Source organism: Petaurus breviceps, unplaced genomic scaffold (assembly GCF_028583685.1).
Source record: "Petaurus breviceps papuanus isolate PSGF00001 unplaced genomic scaffold, PetGlider_PUasm1.0 90750, whole genome shotgun sequence".
In the NCBI taxonomy this organism is placed as follows: Eukaryota; Metazoa; Chordata; class Mammalia; order Diprotodontia; family Petauridae; genus Petaurus; species Petaurus breviceps.
This window is the reverse complement of record NW_027187335.1, coordinates 13377931-13404261: the sequence shown is the minus strand read 5'-3', so window position 1 is coordinate 13404261 and position 26331 is coordinate 13377931. Positions and strand designations below refer to the sequence as shown.

Below are 26331 nucleotides of genomic sequence, written 5' to 3'. Positions count from 1 at the left end.
GGCAGAGTTGGAATGATAATGCATTGAAAAGTAAGGAAATTTTCTAAAGAATCAAAATATGTATTGAAAATAACAAAATTGGGGTGGCTAGGTGGCACAGTGAATAGAGCACCAGACCTGGAGTCAGGAGGACCTGAGTTCAAACCCAGCCTCAGATACTTGACACACTTACTACCCGTGTGACCTTGGGCAAGTCACTTAACCCCAATTGCCTTACCTTCCTCCCTCCAAAACAAAAGAAAAAGAACAAAATAAATAGAAATTAAAATTAGAAAAGGGTTGGGAACAGACAATAAAAGTAACATTTCAAACAGTGAATAACTAGATTCTCCATTTTTCTCTGCTTTCCTTTTTTTAGTCTCCAAAATTCAAGAAACAAGAAGGAAAGAATAAAGGAAGAAAGGGAGGAAGGAAGGGAGGTAAGAAGGGAGGGAGGAAAAGAAGGAAAGTAAAAAGGAAGGAAGGAAAGAAGAAAGAAAAGAAGGGAGAGAGGGAGGAAGGAGGGAAGATAGAAAACACAGAAATTGCTTTTTTAAAAAAGAAGAAAAGAACTATTTTTGGCCTCTAGCCAATTTTGCCAAGCTTCTCTGTCTATCCATAGGTATTTATTCCATCTCAATAAAAGAAATGAAGAACCACAACTTTCTATGATCTACACCCAGTATCCAAGATGCCATGCCTGCTCCATAGATGTTAACCAATGCTTAATTATTGTTATTACAGAATTATAATCATATCATATAGTCCTAGCTGAGTGAGCTTGGGATGAGGAAGGGTGTAACAAAGTTATTAACCTCTCCTTGTTTCTATTACTTTTCATTTATTCTGTTTATAGTCAGCTTCAGCCCATTTCAAACTTTAATTGGGTAAAGACATTGTCTTGGCCCAATAAATCTGTAATAAACATCATGGGTAAACTAAATATTAACCAACACAGGGTTAAGCTATTGTGGCTAACACCATAGTATAGTACTTGATCTCAATGTGATAGGTAAACTGTTCCTGATATTTAAGGAATCTTTTTAGAGGAGTAAAAAAATCTCAAAAAACAAGATGACACCCACACACAGCAGAGTTGAGTCAGGGCAGGGCTTCTACACAGGCAAACTAGGCAACCACCTCCCTAGAGATTCAGGAAAGCTTCATTCTCTGGTGCTTCAGACAGCCCTTCTACCTGCATAAGGTTAACATATGAAAAATCCACCACTAGATATTCCTTTGTGACTATCTTTAATAAGATTGTATGTATCTCTATGAGAGGTTGTCAATTATTTATACATTAGGATGAATGAGTTCCAGGAATAAAGAATTCTGGGCTTGGAGTGGGGAAACCTGCATTCAAATTCCTTCCCTGATACCCATGTGGTCCTGGGATCATTTCATCTCTCTTAGCCCCAGTTTTCTCAAATGGAAAATGAACATAATGATACTTGTACTGTTTACCTCAAAGGGTCAGTGCAAGGAAAATGCTTCATAAAGCTTATATATTGCATAAACATAGATTATCATTATCATGGGCATACCACTTATCTCAAAGTGTCAGCATAAGGAAAATACTTTGTAAATCTTATACATTATATAAGCATAAGTTATCATCAGATTCTTCCAAATAAGGTAGTAAACCTGGAGTTGTTTCATAGAATGGGGTTGGAGGAGAGGAGAAATAATGCCAGGTACCATGTTCACATAGACTAGAAGGAATAACATTAGGTGAAGGATAAAGGTCACCAACCTCAAAGACTTGTCTCTGTTTCACCCCAATCAATGGACAAGTCTTGTTGAGTCTGCCTCTTCAATCTCCTTCATTTCTGTCTTCCTGACATACATTGTTCTTCTGAGTTTGCTTTACATCAATTCATACAAATCTTCCCAGGTTTCTCTGAAATCATCCCCTTCATCATTTCTTACTGCAGAATAATATTACATCACATTCATATACCATAACTCATTCAGTCATTCTTCACAGCCACAAAAAAAGCTACAAAAAATATTTTTGTACATATGGTCCTTTCCCTTTCTCTTTGACTTCCTTGGTGTACAGACCTAGTAACAATATTGCTGGGTCAAAGGGTATGTACAGTTTTATAACCTTTTGGTCATCATTCCAAATTTATTTCCAGAATGGTTGGACCACTTCACAACTCCACCAATTGTACATTAGTGTCCCTGTTTTACTACATCCCCTTCAACATTTGTCATTTCCCTTTTCTATCAAATCAATGATATTTGTAAAGTACTTAGCACAGTACCTGGAACATAGTATGCACTTAATAAATTTTTGTTTACTCCCTCACCCTACAACTAGAAAAGCTTCTTCAAATCCTAGGCTAAGGGTCTCTGCCCTTTCTAAAGAAGCACACTTGCCTAGCTGAGATCTTCAGCTGAGCTTGAAATATGAAATGGAAAAAAATTTGAGGAGAAAATCCAACTGAGCAAAAGGAAAAAAGCCCAATCTGGCAGCAGAGCAGCTTAGTTACAGCAATCTACCACAGCAACCCATTCATCTGTGAGGAATCAACCAAGCCCACAAGCAGAGCACCCCAAGCCCAGAAACATCAGCCTAGATCATCCACAGGGTCTCTCATCTAGCCCAGATACCACCTCCAGCTGTGAAGTGTGTGTGTGTGAAAGACAGAGACAGAGACAAATAGAGACTGATATAGACAAAGACAGAGAGAGAGAAATATTGAAACATTAAAGTTCTAAATTTCCAGAAAGAGAAGGAACATTGGGAATGTTCCAGACTTGTACACTGCCTTGGCCTTACATATATACCTCATTATTATTGTGTTTTAAGTTTGTGTCCTCTCTCCCCTACAGATGCTGATGTATTGATGGGAGAGTGTGGCCTGGGTTTATGGAAGATATGTTTTGGGATCATTGTTCTTGCTATGTTATCTGAATAGGAGGATGACATGGTTAAGAGTTAATGAAGTCTACTGACTGAACCTTAATGCTAATGGCTAGCACAGACAAGAGGATTGGAAAATAGTGTTACAAGGGTAGAAAAGAAGTTCGGACCAGTCAATGTCATGAGTATGATAGAAAATCAACTAGGTAGTAGCAAAGGATTTCCTTGTAGCAGTGAGGGCCCAGTTGAGATTAATCAACAAATTTATAATGAAGCCAATCAGCTAAGTTATATGATTTTCTCCAGCTCCATTGTGCAGCACGTGAGTAGGAATGAAGGAGGTTGACAAAGAAGTAATACAAAATCAGGGTTTGGCTAAGCAGCAGAGCAGAATAGAACCAGGGAGCAAAAGATTCAAGAATAGAGAACGATCTAGAAATGAACATGTTCACTAGTGGGCTGAGATTGAAAAGGGAGAAAACTGAAGTCATAGCAAGGATGAAGACTTGGGAAAGTACAGAGAGTATTGCAGGTCACAGTAAGCATGAAATAAAGCGTAGAGAGCAAGGAAATGGTGGGAGATTATTATTCACTAAAGGAATTTCAGAGTTAGTGAACATGGAAGTTGAACACTTGTGGGTTATGGCAAGACCAGAGACATGGCCATCCCCATGTGTAGTTGAAGTGGAGTTGAGGAAGGAGAATGATAAAGCTCAGCATTTGCCATGTCAAAACATCTGAGAAATTGAAGAGGATGAGCATAGAGAAGAGATTATTTCACTTGACTAGAAGGTGTCATTAGTGGCCTTACAATTGTTTCCATGGGATGATTGGGGAAAGAACCTAAATGTGAGAAGGAAATGGATAATGAGGAATCCAGGCCTATTTGGGTTCCATCTTCTCGTAAGGGGCAAGAAGGTGCCAAGGATCTTGGACTCCAGGCTAGCATGGAATAGATTTTTGTAGGCTGTCTTCTGGGCCAGTCACCCTATGTCATGGGTCTCTTTGGGGGATTACCCCTTAACCTTTGATCAGTGTTTGCACATAGTATATAATGGCAGGCACTGAATTCATTTCATTCTCCTTACTAGAAAGGTTTCTTTATGAGACATACACAAAGAATGCATTCCAGGTAGTAAACATAAATGAGAATGACATTTATAATGCCAAAGAAATAAAGTTTATTGGAAGGTAAGTGAAGGTACCTCCTTGCATTCCAGAAGATGGTGAAGGAGCAAGGAAGGCGGAAACACCATCAGAACAGGAAACACCCCAAAGTAATAGCATGTGACTGAGTTATAGAGAGTTGGGCATCATCAGGAATTAAGAAGCTTTAATGCTTCCCATTAAGGATTTTTCCAACCAATTGGGAGTGGATGATGCCATCCTCAGCTTGTTGGCTCTGAAACTCACTGCAGTACATGGGAGATCCTGAAAATGGTGGTATAGTTGACAGAAATGGGGATGATGGGGAAAAAAACCAAATTATTGCTATTGGCTTTGGGAACTGAGCTAAGTCAGAAGTCAGGATCAAATGATCTTTCCCTTCCTGAGTTTACATGGCAAAACTAAGAGATGGGAATTCAACAGGTACGGGAACAAGACCTGCCACAGGGTCCACAGGAGTTGCCACAGGGTCCACAGGAGATGCCACAGGGTCCACAGGAGTTACCACAGGACCCACAGGAGTTACCACAGGCATTAGTGGTGGCACATGGATTGCAGGGGAGCCTGGGAAAACATAATTGCCTGAGTTAGGTTGAGAATGGGAGTGTTCAATGCAAAGATCCCTCCAAGACCATAACCCACAAGTTCCATTCAAGCTTAGGTTTTGAATGGCTGAAACAAGTCAGAGAAAACTCAGATTATTACCAAATGTCCCTCCTACAAAATCATATGAATTAAATGCTTAGAGAAAGAATTGTGATATATGGTTATTCCTAGACAATATTTAACAGGAAGATCTATACAATTTTTAAAATTTCTGTGTATGTATGAGAGACACAGAGACAGAGAGACAGAGATAGGCTTTTCCAGGAATCCCTGGCATGACACTTACTTGCAATCCTCACATTCCAGTAGGTTACGGTATGTGGAAATCTCACACTCTAGCCGAGACCTAACATCCAGGAGAACCTGGTATTCTTGGTTCTGCCTATCCAGGTCACCACGGATCTCAGCCAGCTGGGACTCCACATTGGTGACCATGCACTGTAGCTGGGATAGCTGGGAGCTGTAACGGGCCTCGGATTCGGTCAGTGTATTTTCCAGAGAATCTCTCTGTGATGGAGAAGAGAAGAAAATGTCAGAGGAAAATGCCCCTGTAAGGGATTTTTCCATATAGTTCCATGAAAACTATAAGCTAAGTTTCATCGACTATATGGTTGATAAGTGACTCAGTTTAACCTTAAAAGGTGAATATTAAAGCTGAATATTACCCACCAGGGTGTGCTGGGCCTGCAGTTCAATCTCCAGAGCATTAACGGTGCGTCTCAACTCGATGATGTCAGCCTGGTAGTTCTGCAGCTGTTCAGAGCTGGACACCACTTGCTTGTTCAGTTCTTCTGTCTGAAATGTCCCAAGAGAAGAGCCAAGAGGTGAGACTGTGATCATCAGGACCCCATGAAGCCTCACATTCTCCAATGGGCATGAGCTAGACCCTCACCTGAGTGGTGAACCATTCCTCCACATCTCTGCGGTTGTTTTCCACCACGGCCTCATACTCAGCCCGAGTCTCATTCAGTATCCTGTTCAGGTCCACAGTTGGGGCAGCATCCACCTCCACATTGAGTCGATCACCAAGCTGGCAACGCAGGGAGTTGACCTCCTAAATAAAAAAGTGGAAGGTGTGAGCACACTTCTTTTCCTTGGGAAAAAAAAATGTCCTTCTGAAGCAACACTTTAAAAAATAAAACTCCAAACATGAGAATTGTATCCATGAGAGGCTGTGTACTCAGTGGAGGCATAAAAGAGAGAGAGGGAGATTTACTTAGCCCAGATCTTCATCCTTGTCCTTTAAACACCTTTTCTCCATATAAATGGCTAGTTCCCTCTTTCCAGTCATTTCCACCCCAACTGAAATTTAAACTCCACCCCTAGCTCTATCACTTACTCCCCTCCCCATCCCAATACATGAACCTTTTGTCTCATCTTTCTGGGAACCACATTTGTGCCACATCCTGTAGCCTCTTTCCCCGTGTCTCATTTTTTGGTACCTCTTGTCTTTTTCACATTAGGATAAAGTTCCCTGAGTGTAGGATTGTCCTCGCTGTTTAGCAGAATTTTATCTAGTCCCACATCTTTGAGTAAATTTTCCATCATCATTCTCTAGTACTTACAATTGAGTAAACAAGAAAGTGGTGTCTCTGCTGTCACCCAGAAAATGACTACCTATTCACTCCACCCAAGAATGTTTTCTCTGGGGATTTCTTTTCTCACCTCCTCATGGTTCTTCTTCAGGCAAAGAAGCTCCTCCCTGAGGGACTCCACTTGGGCTTCCAGGTCAGATTTGCAAAGGGTCAGATTGTCCAGGATTCTTCGAAGGCTGTTGATATCAGCTTCTACCAGCTGGCGCAGGGACAGCTCGGTCTCATACCTTTAAGTGTAGGTGATTAAGCAAAGGAAGAAAACCTATGCATTATACAAGTTGGATGAGATTGTCTTGGATTTTTTTAACTTTGTAGTTTTTGTTTGAGGATCTATATCATTTCAGTTCAACAAACATTTTAATCAGCTGTTACATGCAAAGGCAAACAATCCTACATTTATTCAGCACCTACTTGCATCAGGTGCTGTGAAAATGCTAAGGACTGAACGACAAAAATGAGACAGGCCCTGTTGTTAAGGAGTTTACATTCTACTGGGAATATTTTTTTTCAATTTCTTTCTTTCTATCCATGTAAAGAGGGGTTAGAAAGGAGACAAAATTAGCCTAAGCATCAAAAAGTTGAATTAGAAAATAATTGTCTGAGCCTCCTCTGGACAACATTGGTCAAAATTGTTTTGTCATCTGAAAAAGAAAAGATGATTTCCTTCTCTATAGCTCCATATCTCTGTTTAGTTATTTCTTCTAGATTTGATTTTGTAATTCGTTTCTAACACATGTTTAATGTTGAGAGTTTAAAAAAAAACACACATGAAAGATATAATTTTCTTTCCTCCTTCTACCCAAACTCACTTGGTTCGGAAGTCGTCAGAGGCCAGCTTGGTATTGTCAATGCATACCACTAGCCTGGTGTTCTCAGACTTAGAGCACAGGATCTGGAAACAAGAGAGCCCATATTCAGTATCTCTTAATTCAAAATCTCCTGCTGCCTTTTAAATAAATAGCTCACTGTCTCTAAGCACCTGTGTCTTCAGCTGTACAATATCTCAAGACTTTACCTTCTGCTGGAGCTCCTCAATGGTCCTGAAGTAGCACTGGTAGTCTGGGCACACATAGGGCACCTGCTCCTGGCACCACTCTCGGATCCTACTCTCCAGCTCGGCATTCTCCATCTCCAGCTGGCGCACCTTCTCCAGGTAGTTGGCCAGGCGGTCATTCAGGAACTGCATGGTCTCCTTCTCCTTGCCATTGAAGGAGCCTTCACAGAACCAGCCACAGGTGCCCACATTGGCAGGAATGTCACAAGCTCCAGGGAGGGTGCAACCATGGCAGCTGGGAGGCAGGCAGGGCCTGGAGCAGCAGCTGGTATGGCAGCTAACACTGGGAAGGCAGCAGTTGTAAGGCATGGTGGTGAGTAGGGTAGTTGGAGGGTTAGTACAATGATTGAGCTGTGTGAGGTCTACCTGCCTCCCTGGGCCTTTTATACCCTAAGAAGTGGGTATGAGCTCATCATATAGCATTGTTTCCTTCCTTCATTTTTGGTCAATTTTTTTCCAAAAATACTCTAGTTAGAGACCTTCAAAGAGTCCTACCTCATCTCATAAAAGTCTCTACTCTGGCTTGTGCTGGGTCAGGACTCTTCATAGATGCCATTGGCTGGAGAAATAAATGTCTCATTTGTTGTTTTCAAAGATAGAAGATCATCACAGTCCTAAATGACAGTCCTCATGACTCAGGCCTGAGGATAGACAGCAAAAGACCCTGACCTCCCAGCCTGGGGTGGAGCTATGTGTAGATCAGATGTTTCCTTTATCATTTAAGTTCTACTATTAATTTCAGTGAAAAGTTTGGAAACTAAAGAGTCTTTTTGATACTGTTCTCTTTCTAATCTTTCTCCAGTGCTAATGTTGAGAATAACACCATTACTATTGAGAATAACTATAGAAACCAGATAAATGTTAGAGACAAGCATCTCTATAGGCACTTGAGTGAATTACTGACTCTTTGGGATCTTTGGGAAATTGGCAATTGAGGAAAATGAATGCTGGTGCTTAGAAAGTAGAAGGGTAATTTGAAAAAGAATACAAAGAATAACCCAAATGAGCAGGAAATGTATTCAGCCAAGTTCTGGAAATCGACAGAGTCTCACCAAAGAGGCTAAAGAATGAACCTGTTCAAAAGAAATTGACTTGGAGATAGATTATAATGTCTAAGAACTAAATGGCATTGCCAATGGGGATTTTACCAAAAAGCATCCATGATTATATGATGAATTGGTTATAGAATCATAGACTTAAAACTGGAAAGAACCATAGAGGTTATCTAGCCCAATCCTCCTCATATTCTACAGAGATATAATAGAGATAGACATAAACAGACATAGATGTAGACAGACCTAGAGGCAGATGTAGATGTTGATACAGACAGATAGATTTAGATATGGATATAAATATAAACTGATACCAAGAGAAGTTAAGTGATTGTGCCCAAAGTCACTTAAGACAAGAAACAGCAGCTAGGATTTGAACCCATGCCCTCTAACTCCAAATCTAGTTCTCTCTTTACCCCAAATTGCCTTTTATATTTGTCACAGTGCTACCCTTACTTCTTTCAAAGTAGATTATCCAGTACATTAATATTTCTTTGTTATTCCTATTCTTTGTAAAAGCATAAATGTTGTATTGAACCTGAATATAGGACACATTACTAAAATGAGATCTCTTTGAAAGAAATATCAAAAAGTTACATGAACTCAAAAATCTTTGCCCAATATGGAATACTAGTCCAATTCAGTCTAGTTCAACAAGAGGTACTGATGATACAAGAACAAAATTAAAAACAGTCCCTATCCTCAAGAAATTTACATACTAGAATCTTCCTGTTTCATCATATTGTAGCATGGAGTCAACTCTGGGTTCTCAATGGTAATGCCAATGAGTACTAGTTCTGGCAGATCGTACTAAGATGGAAAGATTGTGTGTTCAAGCCTTGGAAGAGAACATCATTGAAGGATCAGCTTAGCTAAATTCAGGGTTCTTTATCAAGTTGTCTTTAGGTCAATCACAACAACTCTCAAAGACTATCTCCTACATCCAAAGAGATTTCTCTGAGCCCACAGAAAAAAGCTCCCACATCAATAAAATCATAGGACCTCAATATATGATATATCTAGTAATATAAATAATCTAATGTATCAAAACTGTCTTTAGTGCAAAAAAGGATAGACATTGATGGAAACAGCTATTCTCTGCTACCTATGATGACAGAATTACAGGCTCTGGGAACTGCAGTCACTCTTTTAGACCCTTAGGATCAGATGAGCTATTTGACTCTTCCAGTAGCCTGACAAGAGAAATGTCTCTCAAGACAAGAGGCCACAAACTTTCCCTTTGTCCCTGACCACACATGGCCTATTAGTTCCTTCATCATTAGAATGTGCACACTTTGAAGTTTTGAGACTATTTTGCCCTTCTTGCATCCTTAGCACTTAGCACAGTGCCACGCACAAAATAAGCATAGTAAGTGAGTGTAATAGTAAGTGAAGTACAGTAAGTGATTATAGTAAGTAACTGAAAGGTAGTGAGTGTAGTAAATGAAGTATAGTAAGTGAGGGTAGTAAGTGAAGCATAGTAAGTGAACTATAGTAAGTGAATGAACTGTATAGTAAGTGAAGTATAGTAAGGGAGTGTAGTAGTAAGTGAAATGTAGTGAGTGTAGTAAGTGAAGTGTAGTAAATAAGTGGGTCTTCTGGGTGGCCAGGTAGCACAGTGAGTAAGAGCACCAGCCCCAATGTCGGGATGACCTGGGGGATCGAATCCCAAGCTCAGACACTTAGCACCCACCCAGAAACACTTAGCCATGTAACCTTGAGCAAGTTACTTAACCCCAATTGCTTTAAAAAAAATAATAAGTGGGTCTAGTAGTAAGCGAAGTGTAGTAAATGAAGTGCAGTAAGTACAGGAAGTGAAATAATTAGGAAATGTATATGTAAAATATATATGTTGGTGTATATGTGCATGTATATATACACGTGTATATGTATATACATATATCATATTGTATATGTACACATACATATACATTTTATATACATATGTGCATGTGTGTATATACACCTATATATTTATATATGTGCATGTATACATACATACAGGTATATTTATATGTGTGTGTGCATGTGAGTATAAATATATATATATATATATTCTGTATGTATAATATATCCATAAGGGATTTCAAAAGGTTATTTGTCTTTTCAGCTTCATATATATAATGTATATATATGTATATAATATGTGTGTATATGTATATGTGTGTATGCTTCTTCCAGTTCCCCTATTAGAAAACAAACTCATTGAGGATAGGGAATATCTTCCTTCTTTGCTTGCATTTGTATTCTCAGTGCTTAGCACAATGTAGCACATAGTAAATGCTAATAAATGTTTTACATATCTGTATTTATTTCTTTTCTTCCTTCATTTTTTCTTTCTTCTCTTTCCTCTTTCTTTCCATCTTTTTTTTTTCATCCAAAGACTAGTCTAGTTAAATTCAAAGAGGTTCTTTACCAGGTTGGCTCCTACTTAAGTACTTAATAGAGAGTCCTGCAGAGATCTTTTTTCCCAAAATCTTTTTTCCAGTTGTGTACTTCATTTTACCATTAAACATATGCTAAAAATGAGACAACCTTTAACTCATCTCTCTGTAAGGGTGGAGGCAAAACTGGATGATCCCTGGAAAGCTAACATAGCAACAATTCCATAGTAGAGACCAAGACTAAAGTGGCCTCTATAGAAGACCTTTTTGGATGTTGGGAGAAAAGATCTTTGCTGTCAAGTATCAAAGAGACAACTTGGTGTGGTATAAAGGTGTAAAAGACCTGCATCCCATAATACTCCAGAGTGAGCCCTAAGAAGATTAAAATGTTAATTGGGAAATATTTAAGAAAATAAAAATAAAGTAAAACGTAGATGATGTTAACATGTGGTTTTCTAAGCCAATGTGTGGACCCACAAGGATCTTTATGTACAGTTTAATGACCCCAGTTTCTATTTGAGTTTGCCACTACTGGTGTAGTGGGGCTTCCTGACTCTCAGCCTGGCAGTCCTGGGTTTCAAATTCCACCTCTGACATTTATCAGCTGTGTGGCCCTAGAAAACTTATTTAACTTCTCTGTGCCTCAAACAACTCACTAGGATTTATAAAACTACAGTCTCTAAGCATATTTGGATTATAAAATATGAAACAGAAGGGTACTTCTGTATATTCCCTCTTAATCAGGTTACCTCTAATAGAATCCCATATTTGGAATAAATTGAGAAATGCCAAAATCACTTCCAATCTTCCAAATTTTCAAGAAAATACAAGCTACAAACATGCTATATAATACATACTATAAACAAACTTGGTATGAAATAAATACTAGGGGTGAGTCATAGGATAAACAAGAAGTTAAAGTTAGGAGGAATCTAACAGAATGCCTTAACTGAGGTTAAAAAAAAAAAAAGATTATTTGACCAAGGCAACACAGGGAGCAGAGATGCAATTCAAACCTAACTTTTCTAATTCCAAAGAAAGCCACTATAGAGACAAGCTTTCTCCCTTCTTGCCCTATCACAAATTTTAAATATAACTGTTAGATATAACTGGACTGTTTCTGTTATTTATTTCAAAATTTCAATCAAAATATCTGATGACTTTGGAATTTTCATGTCCTGCTCTAATAACTCTTTGTAAACTGTTTGAAGTAGGAATTTTGTTTTTCATATTAGGTATCCCCAGTGCCTGGCACAGTGTATAGCTCATAGTCAACAATAAATGTTGATGGAATAAGAGGTGAAATGGAAAGAATACTGAATTTGGAGTCAGAGGGCTTGGGTCTGAATCCACACTGATGCTCCTTATTACCTGTATGACCTTAAGCAAATCATTTTTGATTTGACTTCTCTGAATCTCCATTTCTTCATCAGTGACATAGAGAAACTTTGATCACCTTTAAGTTCCCTTCCACCTGAAGATCCTATGATTTTGTTCTCATTGTCACCAAAAAAATGGAAAGACTTGGATTTTAATTTTGGTCTTTTCTGGTTAATGAGGTAAGCACTACTGGGTGAGAAAATAGCCTGATTCTAAAAGTGATTTTTCTGCTGAGTTTTTTTAATTCACTTGGCAACCCAATATTATAGAAAGGCAACATTCAAGAAATGAATTTGAGAAAAAATATAAATTAGTTCTTATGAGTTCTGATCCAACCTCTGACTATAGCCACAGGCAGGCTACCCCCTCAGTTGACTGAACAGAGTAAATTAGGGATAATAAACATGACAAATCTCAAGGGCTTGTAGTGGGGAATAAATAATGGAAATAATTAGGAGGCTTTTGGCATAAGAGAATGCTAGCCTATAACACCCTGTGGGACTTCCCTTGAGAGGTAAGGACAGTGATGCATTACAAATGCCACAGGTCTGAAAAGGCAGCTATAACCAAAGATTCTATTCCCAATTAAATAATTATATTTCCCTGGTATTCCAAGAATCTGTGCTTTTATAAGCATAAGCCAGTATCAGGATGAAAGGATGTAACCTAACCTGATCCTCTGGCTTTCCTCAATTTTTTCACCTATTCTGACAATTAATTCCATTGGTATGAAAACTTCCTCCACTAAAGAAGATCAACACCTTAGCTATAACTTAGAGTCTTAAAGAATTATTCTGGATATAAGAATGTCCCTTGCACCTAATCATAAAGCTAATGTGTCAGAGACAGGGCTTAAATCCAGGTTTTTCTGATTCCCAAGATTGGCCCTCCATTCATTAGCCAATACTATCTTTCCTATACTAGGTGATTAAAATGTATTTTTGAATTTGAGTACAAATAGGGGAAGACCTTAGAATTTAAGTACAAATAGGGGAAGACCTTAACATAAAAGAAGAAGATGAAGAAGGAGGAGGAAGAGAACAAGAACAAAAAGAATGAGAATAAGGAAGAGGGGGAGAAAGAGGAGGAGGAGGAAGAGATGAAGAAGGGAGAAGGAGAAGAACAACAAACTTGAGTAGATAACAACTATGGCTAGACAGAGAATTTTTAACCAAAAATGGAATGGAGGGGATCACAAAAGATAAAAATAGATATTTGCAATAACATGAAATTGAAAAGTTTGGAAACTAACAAAATCAAAACAACTAGGATAAGAAGGGAAACTGCTGATTTGGGGGGGGGGGGAATTCTATCAAATAGTTCTGATATCAGTTACAGAGGTAATCAACACAGACATATAACACCACAAATCTTTCTCCATGACTTATGCTGTCAAATATTGCATCTAAGTGATCGAGAGATAACGAAAGAAGAATTGCAAATCATGAAGAATAATATGAACAGTTGTTCTAAATCACTAATAGTGGGAAAAAAGTGCACATCAAAGAACTTTTAGATCTTACCTCACATTTAGCAAATTGGCAAAGATAATAAAATATGCTAATAGCTAATGATGGAAGTGTTGTGGAAAGACACTAGTGTACTTTTGGTTGAGCTGTGAATTTTCTATTCTGGAAAGTAATCTGGAATTATGTGAAGAAAGTGATTAAAATATCCATATTTTTACCCAGAGATCCTGCTACTAGACATTTTATCTAAAGAAGTTAAGTATAAGGTAGTTCTCAGAAAATAAAATTAAAGATATCTATAAACATATGAAAAAATGTTCTAAATCACTATTGATTAGAGAAATGCAAATCAAAACAACTCTGAGGCACCACATCTCACTGGCCAGATTGGCTAAGATGACAAAACAGGAAAATGATAAATGCTGGAGAGGATGTGGAAAAATCAGAACACTAATGCACTGTTGGTGGAGTTGTGAATTGATCCAACCATTCTGGAGAGCAATCTGGAACTATGCCCAAAGGGCAATAAATAAGTGCATACCCTTTGACCCAGCAATGCCACTTATAGGGTTATATCCCAAGGAGATCAGAGAAGTGGAAAGAGGACCCATATGTACAAAAATATTTATAGCAGTTCTTTTTGTGGTGGCAAAGAATTGGAAATCAAGGGTATGTCCTTCGATTGGGGAATGGCTGAACAAGTTATGGTATATGAATGTAATGGAATACTACTGTGCTATAAGAAATGAGAAACAGAGAGATTTCATAATAACCTTGAGTGATATAATAACTTACATAAACTGATGCTGAGTGAGAGGAGCAGAACCAGGAGAAATCTGTACACAATCACAGACACATGTGTGACGACTAACTTCAATAGACTGGGCTCCTCTCAACAATAAAAGGTTATAAGACAACTCCAAAAGACTCATGATCGAAAGAGATATCCACATCCAGAGAAAGAGATGTGGGGTCTGAATGCAGATTGGAACAAACTACTTGCTCTGTTTCTTTTTCTTGTTTTGTTTTGTTTTGTTTCCTCTTTCCCACTGATCATTCCATCAGTTATAATCCATCTTTAAAACCTGACTAATGATCAATGTGAAGATATTTGTAGATCCTATATTTGAGTTGCATGCCATCATGATGGGGAGAGGGGAAGGAGAGGGAGGGGGAGAAAATTTGAAACTCAAGGGACTGTGGAACTGAATGTTGTAAACTAAAAGTAAATAAATCATTTTTTTAAAGAAGTTAGGTATAAAAAGAATGTTCCATATACACCAAAAATACTTATAGCAGCACTTTTTGTAATACCAAAAAATTGGAAACAGAGTAAAGGTCTATTGATTAAAGAATGGCTAACCAAATTGTGGTACATTAATATGTGATGGGTATTACTGTACCATGAGAAACACTTAGTATGAAGAATACAAGGGTGGATGGGAAAATCTCTATGAACTGATGCAAAGTGAAGTAACCAGATAAAACAATAAACACACTAAATACCACAATGTAAATGGAAAGAACAACAAAGTTGCAACTGAATGATATGGAATTATAATGATGAAGCTTGGTGGTGAAGAAGATATATAGTGATGCACTACCCTCCTTTCTTTGCTGAGATAGAAAACTATGGTTGTAGAACACTATATTCCCCCACAAGACTTGGTTAATGTGTTAATGAGCTTTATTGAATTACTATTTTTTCTTTCTTTTTTTTAATTCTTTGAGTATAACAGATAATACTCTGAAAAAATGAGAGAAGGAACCATGGATAGAGCACTAGACATGGACTCAAGTAGACCTGAGACATTTGCTAGTTGTGTGACCCTCGACAAGTCACTTAACTAGCCTCTGTTTACCTCAGATTTTTCGTCCATAAAATATGAAGAAAAATAGCACCTACTTCCCAGAGTTTTTGTGAAGCTCAAATAAGATCACATTTGTAAACTGTTTTAGAAAACTTAAAGTACTATATAAATTCCAAGTATTAGTAGCTATCACATTGAAAATTAAAGCTGATGTAAAAACAAATAATGTCAATAAAATATCAAAAAGAAAAGAGGGAACAGAAATGAATATGGCCACATCATTAAAAAATTAGAAGAGAAGAAAATCAGAAACTTTTCACAACTATGGATTAGGGGAAAATTCTTAACTATACAAAGAATATAGTTATCACAAGCAATAAAATAGATTAACTCAATATACATGAAATCTAGAAAAAAAATTACATCAAATATCTCTTATATCCAGAATATACAGAGAATTAACCCTAAGAACCATTCCTTAACTGTTATAGAAAGTTATCAAAAGAAGAATTGAAAACTCTTAATAATGAGTTATGTAAGATTGCTCCAAGTAACTAATAAGAAAAGTACAAATCAAAATAACTTGAAGTTTCACCTAATAACCCAGAAAATTGTCAATAGCAGAGCAAGAGAAAGTGAAAAGCCGAGCTAACGGTCCTGCGGTTGGCAGTTGGTGGCGGTTGCCTTTTTTTTTTTTTGAGTTAGGACCCCTGCTGAGGACTGCCAGGGGCCGGAGCTGCTGGGAGCGCTCTTCCAGGACGCTGGGTGGTTGCTGTGAGTGGGGAGAGGAGGACCTTTGCCTGAGGTAGCCTGTTCTGTTTTAAAGGCTTGAAAATGTGGGTGCTTTCTACTTTATCTACCTGTGCCAATATCATAACTATTCTGATGGCTTTCACTTTCTGGTTTTGGGACTCAGTCTTTTGGTATCTTAATAAATTTTCTAGTTTATTTCCCCAAATGGCAAACCTGACGTATTTTGTGATGGATAATTATATCAGCATATTTGTAATCTCTATAGGCATTGTGAATATGGCATTGCTGATACAATTGTCAGAGATGACAATGAAAACATCAGTGTTAGAAAGACTGAAGCATGACAAGCACACCAATGCACTGTTGTTGAGCTGTAAATTTGTCTTACTCAAGGGTGGAGAACCTGTGACCTCGAGACCACATGTGACCCTTTAGGTCCTCAAGTGTGGCCCTTTGGCAGAATCCCAACCTCGTCATTTGTTCTGTGAAGTTTGGATTCCATCAAAGGGCCACACATGAGGACCTAGAGAGCCACATGTGGCCTCAGAGTCATAGATTCCCCATCCCTGGTCTAACTTCTGAAAAAAAAAAATTTGTAATGCTAATATAAGGACTAAAATGTGCATTCCCTTTAACTTGGAGATTCTACCCCTAGATATATTTCCCAGGAACATCAAAGATAGAAACAAAGTTCCCATATTCATCAAAATATTAATATTCAATTAAATAAATATCTATTTAGGACCTACTATGTGTCAAGCACTGTATTAAGCATTAGGAATACAGAAGGAGGAAAAGACAGCCCTTGCCCTCAAGGATCTTTCAATCCAATGGGGAAGACAACATGCAAACAAATAGTATACATAGGAGGAGGGAATAAGAATTAAAAGAGGAAAAGCACTGGAATTAAGAGGGTTAGAGAAAGTTTCTTACAGAAGGTAAGATTTTGGTTGGGATTTAAAGGAAACTAAGGAGCATGAGAAGAAGGAGGGCATTACAGGTATGGGGGATGGCCAGAGAAGATGCCTGGGTCCAAGAGATGGAGTGTCTTGTTCATGGAACAGCCAGGAGACCAGTGTCCCTGGATCAAAGATTACATGTTGGGGAGTAAGATATAAGAAGACTAGAAAGGTAGGAGGGGCTAGGTTATGAAGGACTTTCAATGCCAAACAGCATTTTGTATTTGCTCTTGGAAGTAATAGGAAGTCACTGGAGTTTATTGAGTAGAGGGATGGCATGATCTGACCTGTGTTTTAGGAAAATCACTTTAGCAGCTAAATGGGAGAATATGTTGGAATAGAGACTTGAGACAGGAGACCCACAAGCAAGACATTGCAATAGTCAAGGAGTGAGGTGACAAGGGCCTGAACTGGAGTGGTGACAATGTCAGAGAAGAGAAGAGAACATATATGAGAGATGTCACAAAGGTGAAATTGTGAGTCCCAGACAACAGCTTGGATATGGGGGTAAAAGATAGTGAGGAGTCCAGGATGATTCCCAGGTTGTGAGTCTGAGGGACTGAGAGAATGGTGTTGCCCTCTACAGTGAAAGAAAGGTAGGTGTGGAAGAGGGCTTGAGGTAAAAGATAGTGAGTTCTGTTTTGGATATATTGAGTTTAAGATGTCTTAAAGGAGGGCGGAGCCAAGATGGCGGAGTAGAAGCACGACCCTCCCGCGGCTCCGGCTTCCACCCTCCCCAATCCATGTAAAAAGGGGACTCTAAACAAACTTTGGAGCTGCAGAACCCACAAAATGACACAGAGAAGCTAACCTCCCGCTGAGAACAGCCCGGCAGGCCGGCAGGAATCGGCCAGCTCAATGCTCTGGGAGCCGAGCCCAGCCCCACACCGAGGCTTTAGCCCCAGGGCGGGCCTGACCAGCCACCAGCCAGAGGGACTCCAGATCAGCAGCAGCTGTGGCCGTTTCCAGATTTATCAATACATAGATGCGAAGGACAAGTTCTAATAAGGAATAATAGCGGGCGACAGCGTGGCGGCCTGCGCAGGAAGGTGCAGTGGCCGCAGGCCAGGAAGGCGCAGCGGCCTGTGCGGGAAGGCTTGGTGGATGCAGGCCTGGAAGGGGCCTGATCAACTCGGAGGGCAAGTCTTCCCACCAACCACAAGGTCCACTACCAGGCCTATCACCAAAGGGCTGGGACTGGAAAGAGCAAGGTAAGAAGCAAATACAGGGGCCCCTATACTGGACAGCAAACACTCCTGGGGCTACCACTTCATAGCCCAGAAATCTTTTTTTTTTTTAAAAAGCCCCTTTCAGGACCTCCAAAGACAAGGATGGCAGAGTGAACCCCACTTGCCCCAAACCCCCCCTCTGACCCTGAAAATATAGTAACTCTTGCCCCAGGGCAAAACCCTCTACAGTAAAGGCTTGGGATCCTAGAGGAAGGGCGTGGCTAGGACTCTGCCTCAAAATGGGTAGAAAGCAGACTACAAAGACAAAGACTCTAGAGTCCTACTATCCTCAGAGGGAGGAACCAACCTCAGAGAGAGACACTGTGGACTCCACACCCACAGCTGAGACTTCAACAGGGAATGGATCCCAAGCACAGAAGGCTCTCCTAGATGAGATCAAAAGGAACTTTGAAAGCAAAATGAGAGAGATAGAAGACAAAATGAATAATTCTCTCAAAACGAAAATAGCAGAATTCGAAAAACATTATAATGAGGAAAACATCTCTCTAAAAAGAAAAGTGTATGATATGGAAAAGGAGCTTCAAAAATTAACCAAGGAAAATGATTTGCTAAAAACCAGAATTAAACAAATGGAAACAAATAACTCTATGAGGAACCAAGAATTAGCCAAGCAAAACAACAAAAATGAAAAATTAGAAAAAGAGGTAAAATACCTCAAAGAAAAAATAACTGACCTGGAAAACAGATCCAGGAGAGATAATCTGAGAATCATAGGCCTACCAGAAAATTATGATGAAAAAATGAGCCTGGACAACATTCTCCAAGAGCTCGTTAAGGAAAACTGCCCTGAGATACTAGAACCTGAGGGGAAAATAGAAATTGACAGAATGCACCAGACACCTGCTGTAAGAGATCCCAAACTGAAAAATCCTCGAAATGTTGTGGCCAAACTCCAGAACTACCAAATAAAAGAGAAAATACTTCAAGCGGCCAGAAAGAAACAATTCAAATATCGAGGGTCCACAGTGAGGATTGCACAGGATTTGTCAGCCTCCACACTGAAAGATCAGAGGCAGTGGAATACAATTTTCAGGAAGGCAAAACAGCTCGGATTACAACCAAGGATCGCATACCCAGCGAGACTGAGCATATTCTTCCAGGCAAAGAGATGGTCATTCAATGATATAACAGAGTTCCAGACCTTCTTGATAAAAAAAAGCCAGAACTCAATGGAAAATACAACCTCCAATTATGAGAAGCAACAGTGACTTAGAAAGGTAAACAAGGAGAACATACATCATTTTAGAAGGGAAAGAGGGGAGGGAAAGGAGCTTCGCATGAGATCTGTTCCTGTCATTCTTGATGTGAAGAAAAAATGGCATACCTCATTAAGTATAACAATATCCTACAGGCAGTAGGAGGGGGAAAGGGTTACAAAAGGGGGGTGGGAGTGATTTGTAGGGAGGGAAGTAGTAAGGGGAAAAGGGGAGGAAAAGGGAGGGGGGCCGAAAAGGGAACACTGAGGGAGGTGGTGGTCAAAAGGAAAACTATTAAGGGGGGAAAGGGAGAAGGGAGGGAAAATACGAACACTAACAGGGGCAGGAATAGGATGAGGGGAAAGAAACGGATAACAATCATAACTGTAAATGTGAATGGAATGAACTCTCCTATAAAACGGAGATGGATAGCAGAATGGATTAGAAATCATAATCCTACAATATGTTGTTTACAAGAAACACATTTGAAACAGAGGGATACACACAAAGTAAAGGTAAAAGGTTGGAGTAAAATATATCATGCCTCAGCTAAAGAAAAAAAAAAGATCTTAATCTCCCCCTATCTGAACTTGATAAATCCAACCTCAAAATAAACAAGAAATAAGTTAAGGAGGTGAACAGGATTTTAGAGAGGATAGGTATGATAGATCTCGGGAGAAAACTGAATGGGGATAAAAAGGAATATACTTTCTTCTCAGCAGTTCATGGCACATATTAAAAAATTGACCATGTTCTAGGGCATAAAAACCTCACAATTCTATGCAGTAAGGCAGAAATATTAAACGCATCATTCTCAGATCATGATGCAATAAAAATTATATGCAATAAAGGACCAGGGAAAGACAGACTAAAAACTAACTGGAAATTAAACAATTTGATCCTAAAGAATGAGTGGGTCAAACAAGAAACTATAGAAACAATCAGTAATTTCATTCAAGAGAATGATAATAATGAGACAACATACCAAAATCTGTGGGATGCATTAAAGGCAGTTCTCAGGGGAAGTTTTATATCCCTGAGTGCATACGTGATTAAATTAGAGAAAAGGGAGCTCAACGAATTGGGCATGCAATTAAAAAACCTAGAAAAAGAACAAATTCAAAATCCCCAATTAAATACTAAACTAAAATTTTGAATACTAAAGGAGAGATTAATAAAATCGAAATTAAGAAAACTATTGGACTAATAAATAAAACCAAGAGCTGGTTTTATGAAAAAACCAACAAAATTGATAGACCCTTAGTCAATATGATAAAAAAAAGAAAGAAGAAAATCAAATTATGAGTATCAAAAATGAAAAGGGTGAATCTACCTCCAATGAAGAGGAAATCAAAACAATAATTAGGAATTATTTTTCCCAGTTGTATGCACATAAATTTGACAATCTTAGGGAAATGGATGAATATTTAGAAACATACAAGTTGCCCAGATTAACTGAAGAGGAAGTAAATTACTTAAATAATCCCATCTCAGAAAAAGAAATTGAACAAGCCATCAGTCACCTCCCTAGGAAAAAATCTCCAGGGCCAGAGGGATTCACTAGTGAATTCTATCAAACATTTATGATTCCAATACTCTACAAATTATTTGGGAAAATTAGTGAAGAAGGAGTCCTACCAAATTCTTTTTATGACACAAATATGGTACTGATACCTAAATCAGGAAGAGATAAAACAGAGAAAGAAAATTATAGACCGATCTCCCTCATGAATATAGATGCAAAAATTCTAAATAAAATACTAGCCAAAAGACTACAGCAACTTATCTCAAGAATAATACACTTTGATCAGGTAGGATTTATTCCAGGAATGCAAGGATGGTTTAATATTAGGAAAACCATCAGTATAATTGAGCATATCAACAATAAAACTAGCAGAAACCACATGATCATCTCAATAGATGCAGAAAAGGCTTTTGACAAAATACAACATCCATTCCTATTAAAAACATTAGAAAGTATAGGAATAAATGGAGCCTTCCTTAAAATAATAGGTAGCATCTATTTAAAGCCATCAGCAAGTATTATATGCAATGGGGAGAAGCTGGAAGCATTTCCCATAAGATCAGGGGTGAAACAAGGGTGTCCACTATCACCCCTCTTATTCAATCTGGTACTAGAAATGTTAGCAGTAGCAATTAGAGAAGAAAAAGAAATCAAAGGAATCAAGTTAGGCAAAGAAGAGACCAAGCTATCACTCTTCGCAGATGATATGATGATATACTTAGAGAATCCTAGAGAATCAAGTAAAAAACTGCTTGAGACAATAAATAAATTTGGCAAAGTTGCAGGATATAAAATAAACCCACATAAATCCTCGGCATTCCTATATATTTCCAATGAAACTCAACAGCAAGAAGTAGAAAGAGAAATCCCATTTAAAGTTACTGTAGACATTATAAAATATTTGGGAATCTACCTGCCAAAACAAACCCAGGACCTGTATGATCATAACTACAAAACACTTTTCACACAAATAAAGTCAGATCTAACTAATTGGAAAAATATCAATTGCTCATGGCTGGGTCGAGCTAATATAATAAAAATGACAATTTTACCTAAATTAAATTATATATTTAGTGCCATACCAATTAATTTACCAAAAAAACCTACTTTATAGAGTTAGAAAAAATAGTAACAAAATTCATCTGGAAGAAGAAACGGTCCAGAATATCAAGGGAATTAATGAAAAAAAAAATGCTAGGGAAGGTGGACTAGCTTTACCAGATTTCAATCTGTACTATAAAGCAGCAGTCATCAAAACTACTTGGTACTGGCTGTAGAATAGAGGAGTGGATCAATGGAATAGATTAGGCACACGAGATTCAGAAGTCAACGACTAAAGTAATGTATTGTTTGATAAACCCCCAGACCCTGGTTTTTGGGATAAGAACTCACTATTTGACAAAAACTGCTGGGAAAACTGGAACATAGTATGGCAGAAACTGGACATAGACCATTATCTAACACCATATACCAAAATCAAGTCTAAATGGGTTCATGATCTAGGTATAAAGGTTGATACTGTAAGCAGTTTGCTAAAACAAGGAATAGTTTACCTATCAGACTTGTGGAGAGGGAATGACTTTATGACGAAACAGGAATTAGAGAACATTATAAAATGTAAAATGGATAATTTTGACTACATGAAATTGAAAAGTTTCTGTACAAATAAAGCCAATGTAACCAAGATTAGGAGGGAGGTGGGAAATTGGGAAAGAATCTTTACAACCTATGTCTCTGACAAAGGACTCATCTCTAAAATATACAGAGAACTGAGTCAAATTTATAAGAATACAAGTCATTCCCCAATTGATAAATGGTCAAAGGATATGAACAGGCAGTTTTCAGAGAAAGAAATTAAAGCTATCTATAAGCACATGAAGAAATGCTCTAATTCACTATTGATTAGAGAAATGCAAATCAAAACAACTCTGAGGTACCACATCTCACCAGTTAGATTGGCTAAGATGACAAAACAGGAAAATGACAAATGCTGGAGAGGATATGGGCAAACTGGAACACTAATGCATTGTTGGTGGAGTTGTGAACTGATCCAGCCTTTCTGGTAAGCAATCTGGAACTATGCCCAAAGGGCTATAAATACTTTCATACCTTTTGATCCAGCAATACCACTCCCAGGGTTATATCCCAAAGAGATCATAGAAATGGGAGAAAGACCCATATGTACAAAAATGTTTATAGCAGCTCTTTTTGTTGTGGCAAAGAATTGGAAATTAAGGGGGTGTCCATCAATTGGGGAATGGCTGAACAAGTTGTGGTATATGCATGTTATGGAATATTATTGTGCTATAAGAAATGGGGAGCAGGCGGTCTTCATATTTACCTGGTGAGGCTTAAAAGAACTGATGCTGAGTGAGAAGAGTAGAACCAGGAAGAATTTGTACACAATTACAGACACAGCGTATGTGTGATGACCAACTTTGATAGACTGGACTCTTCTCAACAATGCAGGGATATAAGTCAATCCCAAAAGACGCATGATGGAGAGAAAAACATGCATCCAGAGAAAGAACTAGAAAGAACTAAATTTATATCCAGGTGGAAGCAAAATACCTGATCTTTTTTGTTCTCTTATTTGATTTTATGTCCTCTTTACCATTTTTCATTCCAGCTGGTATAATCCATCCTTATAACCTGACCATTGTATAATGTGAAAGTATTTACAGATCCTATACTTGATTATAAGATGCCATGGGGGAGAAGGGGAAGGAGGGGGACAAAATGTGAAATTCAAGGAATTGTGGAATTGAATCCTGTAAACTAAAAGGAAACAAACAAATTAATAAATTAAAAATTGAATTAAAAAAAAGATGTCTACTGTATGTCCATTCAAGATGCCTGAAAGGTCATTGGAGATGTGAGATTAAAGGTTAGCAAAGAGATTGAGGCAAGAAAGGTAGATCTGAGAATCACCAGCATAAAGATGGTAATTAAACCCATGGGAGTTGATGAGATCACTAAGCAAAGTAGTACAGAGGGAAAAGAGAAAAGGGCCCAGGACAGAACCTATGCTTAGAGGGTATGATCTGGAAGATAATCTAGCAACGGTGAAAGAATAGGGGTGGGAGGACAACTAGGAGTGATTGGTGTCCTGAAAACCTAGAGAAAAGAGAATATCAAGAAGGAAAGAATGATCAACAATGTCAAAGGGTGCAGAGAGGTCAAGGAGAATGAACATTCGGGAAAAAAGTCACTGGGCTTGGCAACTAAGATATCATCAGAAACTTTGGAGAGAGCCATTTCAGTGTAATGATAAGGTCAAAAGCCAGATTGTAAGAGATTAAGAAGAGGGTGAGAGGAGAAAAAGTGGAGGCACCTAGGTCTTTTCCAGGAGTTTAGCTACAAAGGGCAAGAGAAAAATAGGATGGCATTTCGCAGGGATAGAAGAATCAAGTGAGGATTTTTTTCAGGGTGGGGGAGATATGGGCATATTTGTAAGCACTAGGAAAGGAGCTAGTAGAGAGGGAAACATTGAAAATAAGAGAAAGAGCAGGAATGACAAAGGGGACAATCTGTTGGAGAAGATAGAATGGAATGTCACCACTTGAACATGTAGAGATTAACCTCAATAAGGAGTAAGGACATTACATCCTGTGAGAAAGGGGTGGAGGAGGAGAGAGGGGAGAAAGACACCTGAATGTTAGGAAATGAGGAAGAGTGAAGAAAAGGGAGTTTGAAGCAAATGACCTCACTTTTTTTGGTAAAATATGAGGCAAAGTTCTATGCTGAGAGAGTAAGGTACAGAAAAAATTTGAGGAGGGATGAAAATACTTGGAAGAGTTGTTGTGGAGAACAGGATAGTGAATTGATTAGAGGTATAGTAACATTGCCTAGCAGCAGTGAGGGCCCAGTCAGATGGTGTAACATAAATTTGTAGTGGACCAAGTCAGAAGAGTTGTCTGATTCTCTTCTTTCAGCAGCATGGGTGTAAGTACTATCACTTTTATGGTAGCAAAAAACTGGAACAATGGAGATGTCCATTAACTAGAGAATGGCTAAACATATCACAGAAAATGAATGCAATGAAATATTATTGCACCATAGGAAAGGACAAAAATGAGGAATCCAGAAAACATGAGAAGTCTTAAATGAACCAATGCAAACTAAAGCAAGCAAAACCAGGAAGACAACATACATAATGACTACAACAATGTAAATGGGAAAAAATAATAAAACAAAATTGAATGCTATAAAATTATAATAACCAAGCTTGGTCCCAGAGATGAATAGAGAAAATGTATCTCCTCTTATTTTCAGAAGAGGAAGAGTGTGTATATAGAATATTTCATATAATGTCAGACACAACTAAAGTGTTGGTTGGTTTTACTGGTCTTTTTTTTTCTTTTTCCTTTTATTTAATCTTTGTTACAAAGGATCACTGTGTTCAGAGAAGGGTATATTCAAAAATGAACATATTCTAAAAAATAAAAGCTATTTATTTTAAAATTATAAGATAAAAGAAATCACATGATATTTGTGCAAACTTAAATTATCTCTATTCCAAATATCTTTAAAGAATTTGTTATTGCCCAAACACAACATTACATGCACTCACTCCTTTCCCCCATCCTCTCAGAATCCTTATCAACCCAGATGAGTCTTCTGTTTGGAAGCCTTTCCTGACATGATCTCCCACTTGTTAGTGCTCTTTCCCTCCACAAATTCCCCCTACATACTTAGTAGAATATAAATTCCTCATTTGGGATAATTCTTGTTTTGTTTTGTCATTGTATCCACAATGTCTTGCATGTTTCCTTGCTCATGATAAGTGCTTAATATTTGTTGAATGAATAGAAAAGTCCCTTAACTGAAAGAAGAAAAAAAGATCTACTGTAGTTTCCCATTAATCAAGACCCTTCCTATAGATTTTCCATTAGAATTAGAAAAAGATGTTATTTCTTAGGAAAGGCTAGACCTGTAGTCCAACTTCAGTCCTAAGGAGTGGTCAGCTGACATCAACAACCACAGCTGATGCTCTTTGACCCAGAGCTTTCTCTTGACCAGTTCCCAAAGTCCTATTCCCATCAGCTACTCTAGTCTGTTCTCCTTTGTGTAGCTAAAATGGACGCAGTTGAACCCTAATAAGTGTAGCAGCTTTGTGTCCATGTTGTAGCTTACAGACACTCTTTGGGACTGTGGAGAAAGCTAGAATGGCAGAATCAAGAGTTTCTTAGTCTGGAGGAGTTCTGTGTCAAACTAAATAATTAAATAACTAGAATGTGAGGGGAAAAGCTGGACTTGTCCATGTCCATGTTAGCCAA

At 38.3% G+C, this 26331-nt stretch overlaps 1 protein-coding gene across 1 annotated transcript; it reads right to left on the bottom strand.

Moving 5' to 3' along the window:
- Positions 1–4241: 4241 nt before the first annotated feature.
- Positions 4242–7582, bottom strand: LOC138145798 (keratin, type I cuticular Ha4-like). Its single transcript, XM_069067396.1, has 7 exons — positions 7235–7582; positions 7029–7111; positions 6290–6446; positions 5517–5678; positions 5294–5419; positions 4911–5131; positions 4242–4582 (listed from the first exon to the last, which is right to left on the bottom strand). Exons 1-7 carry the CDS (start codon positions 7580–7582, stop codon positions 4435–4437), a joined length of 1245 nt encoding a protein of 414 aa, XP_068923497.1. The 3' UTR covers positions 4242–4434.
- Positions 7583–26331: the final 18749 nt, after the last annotated feature.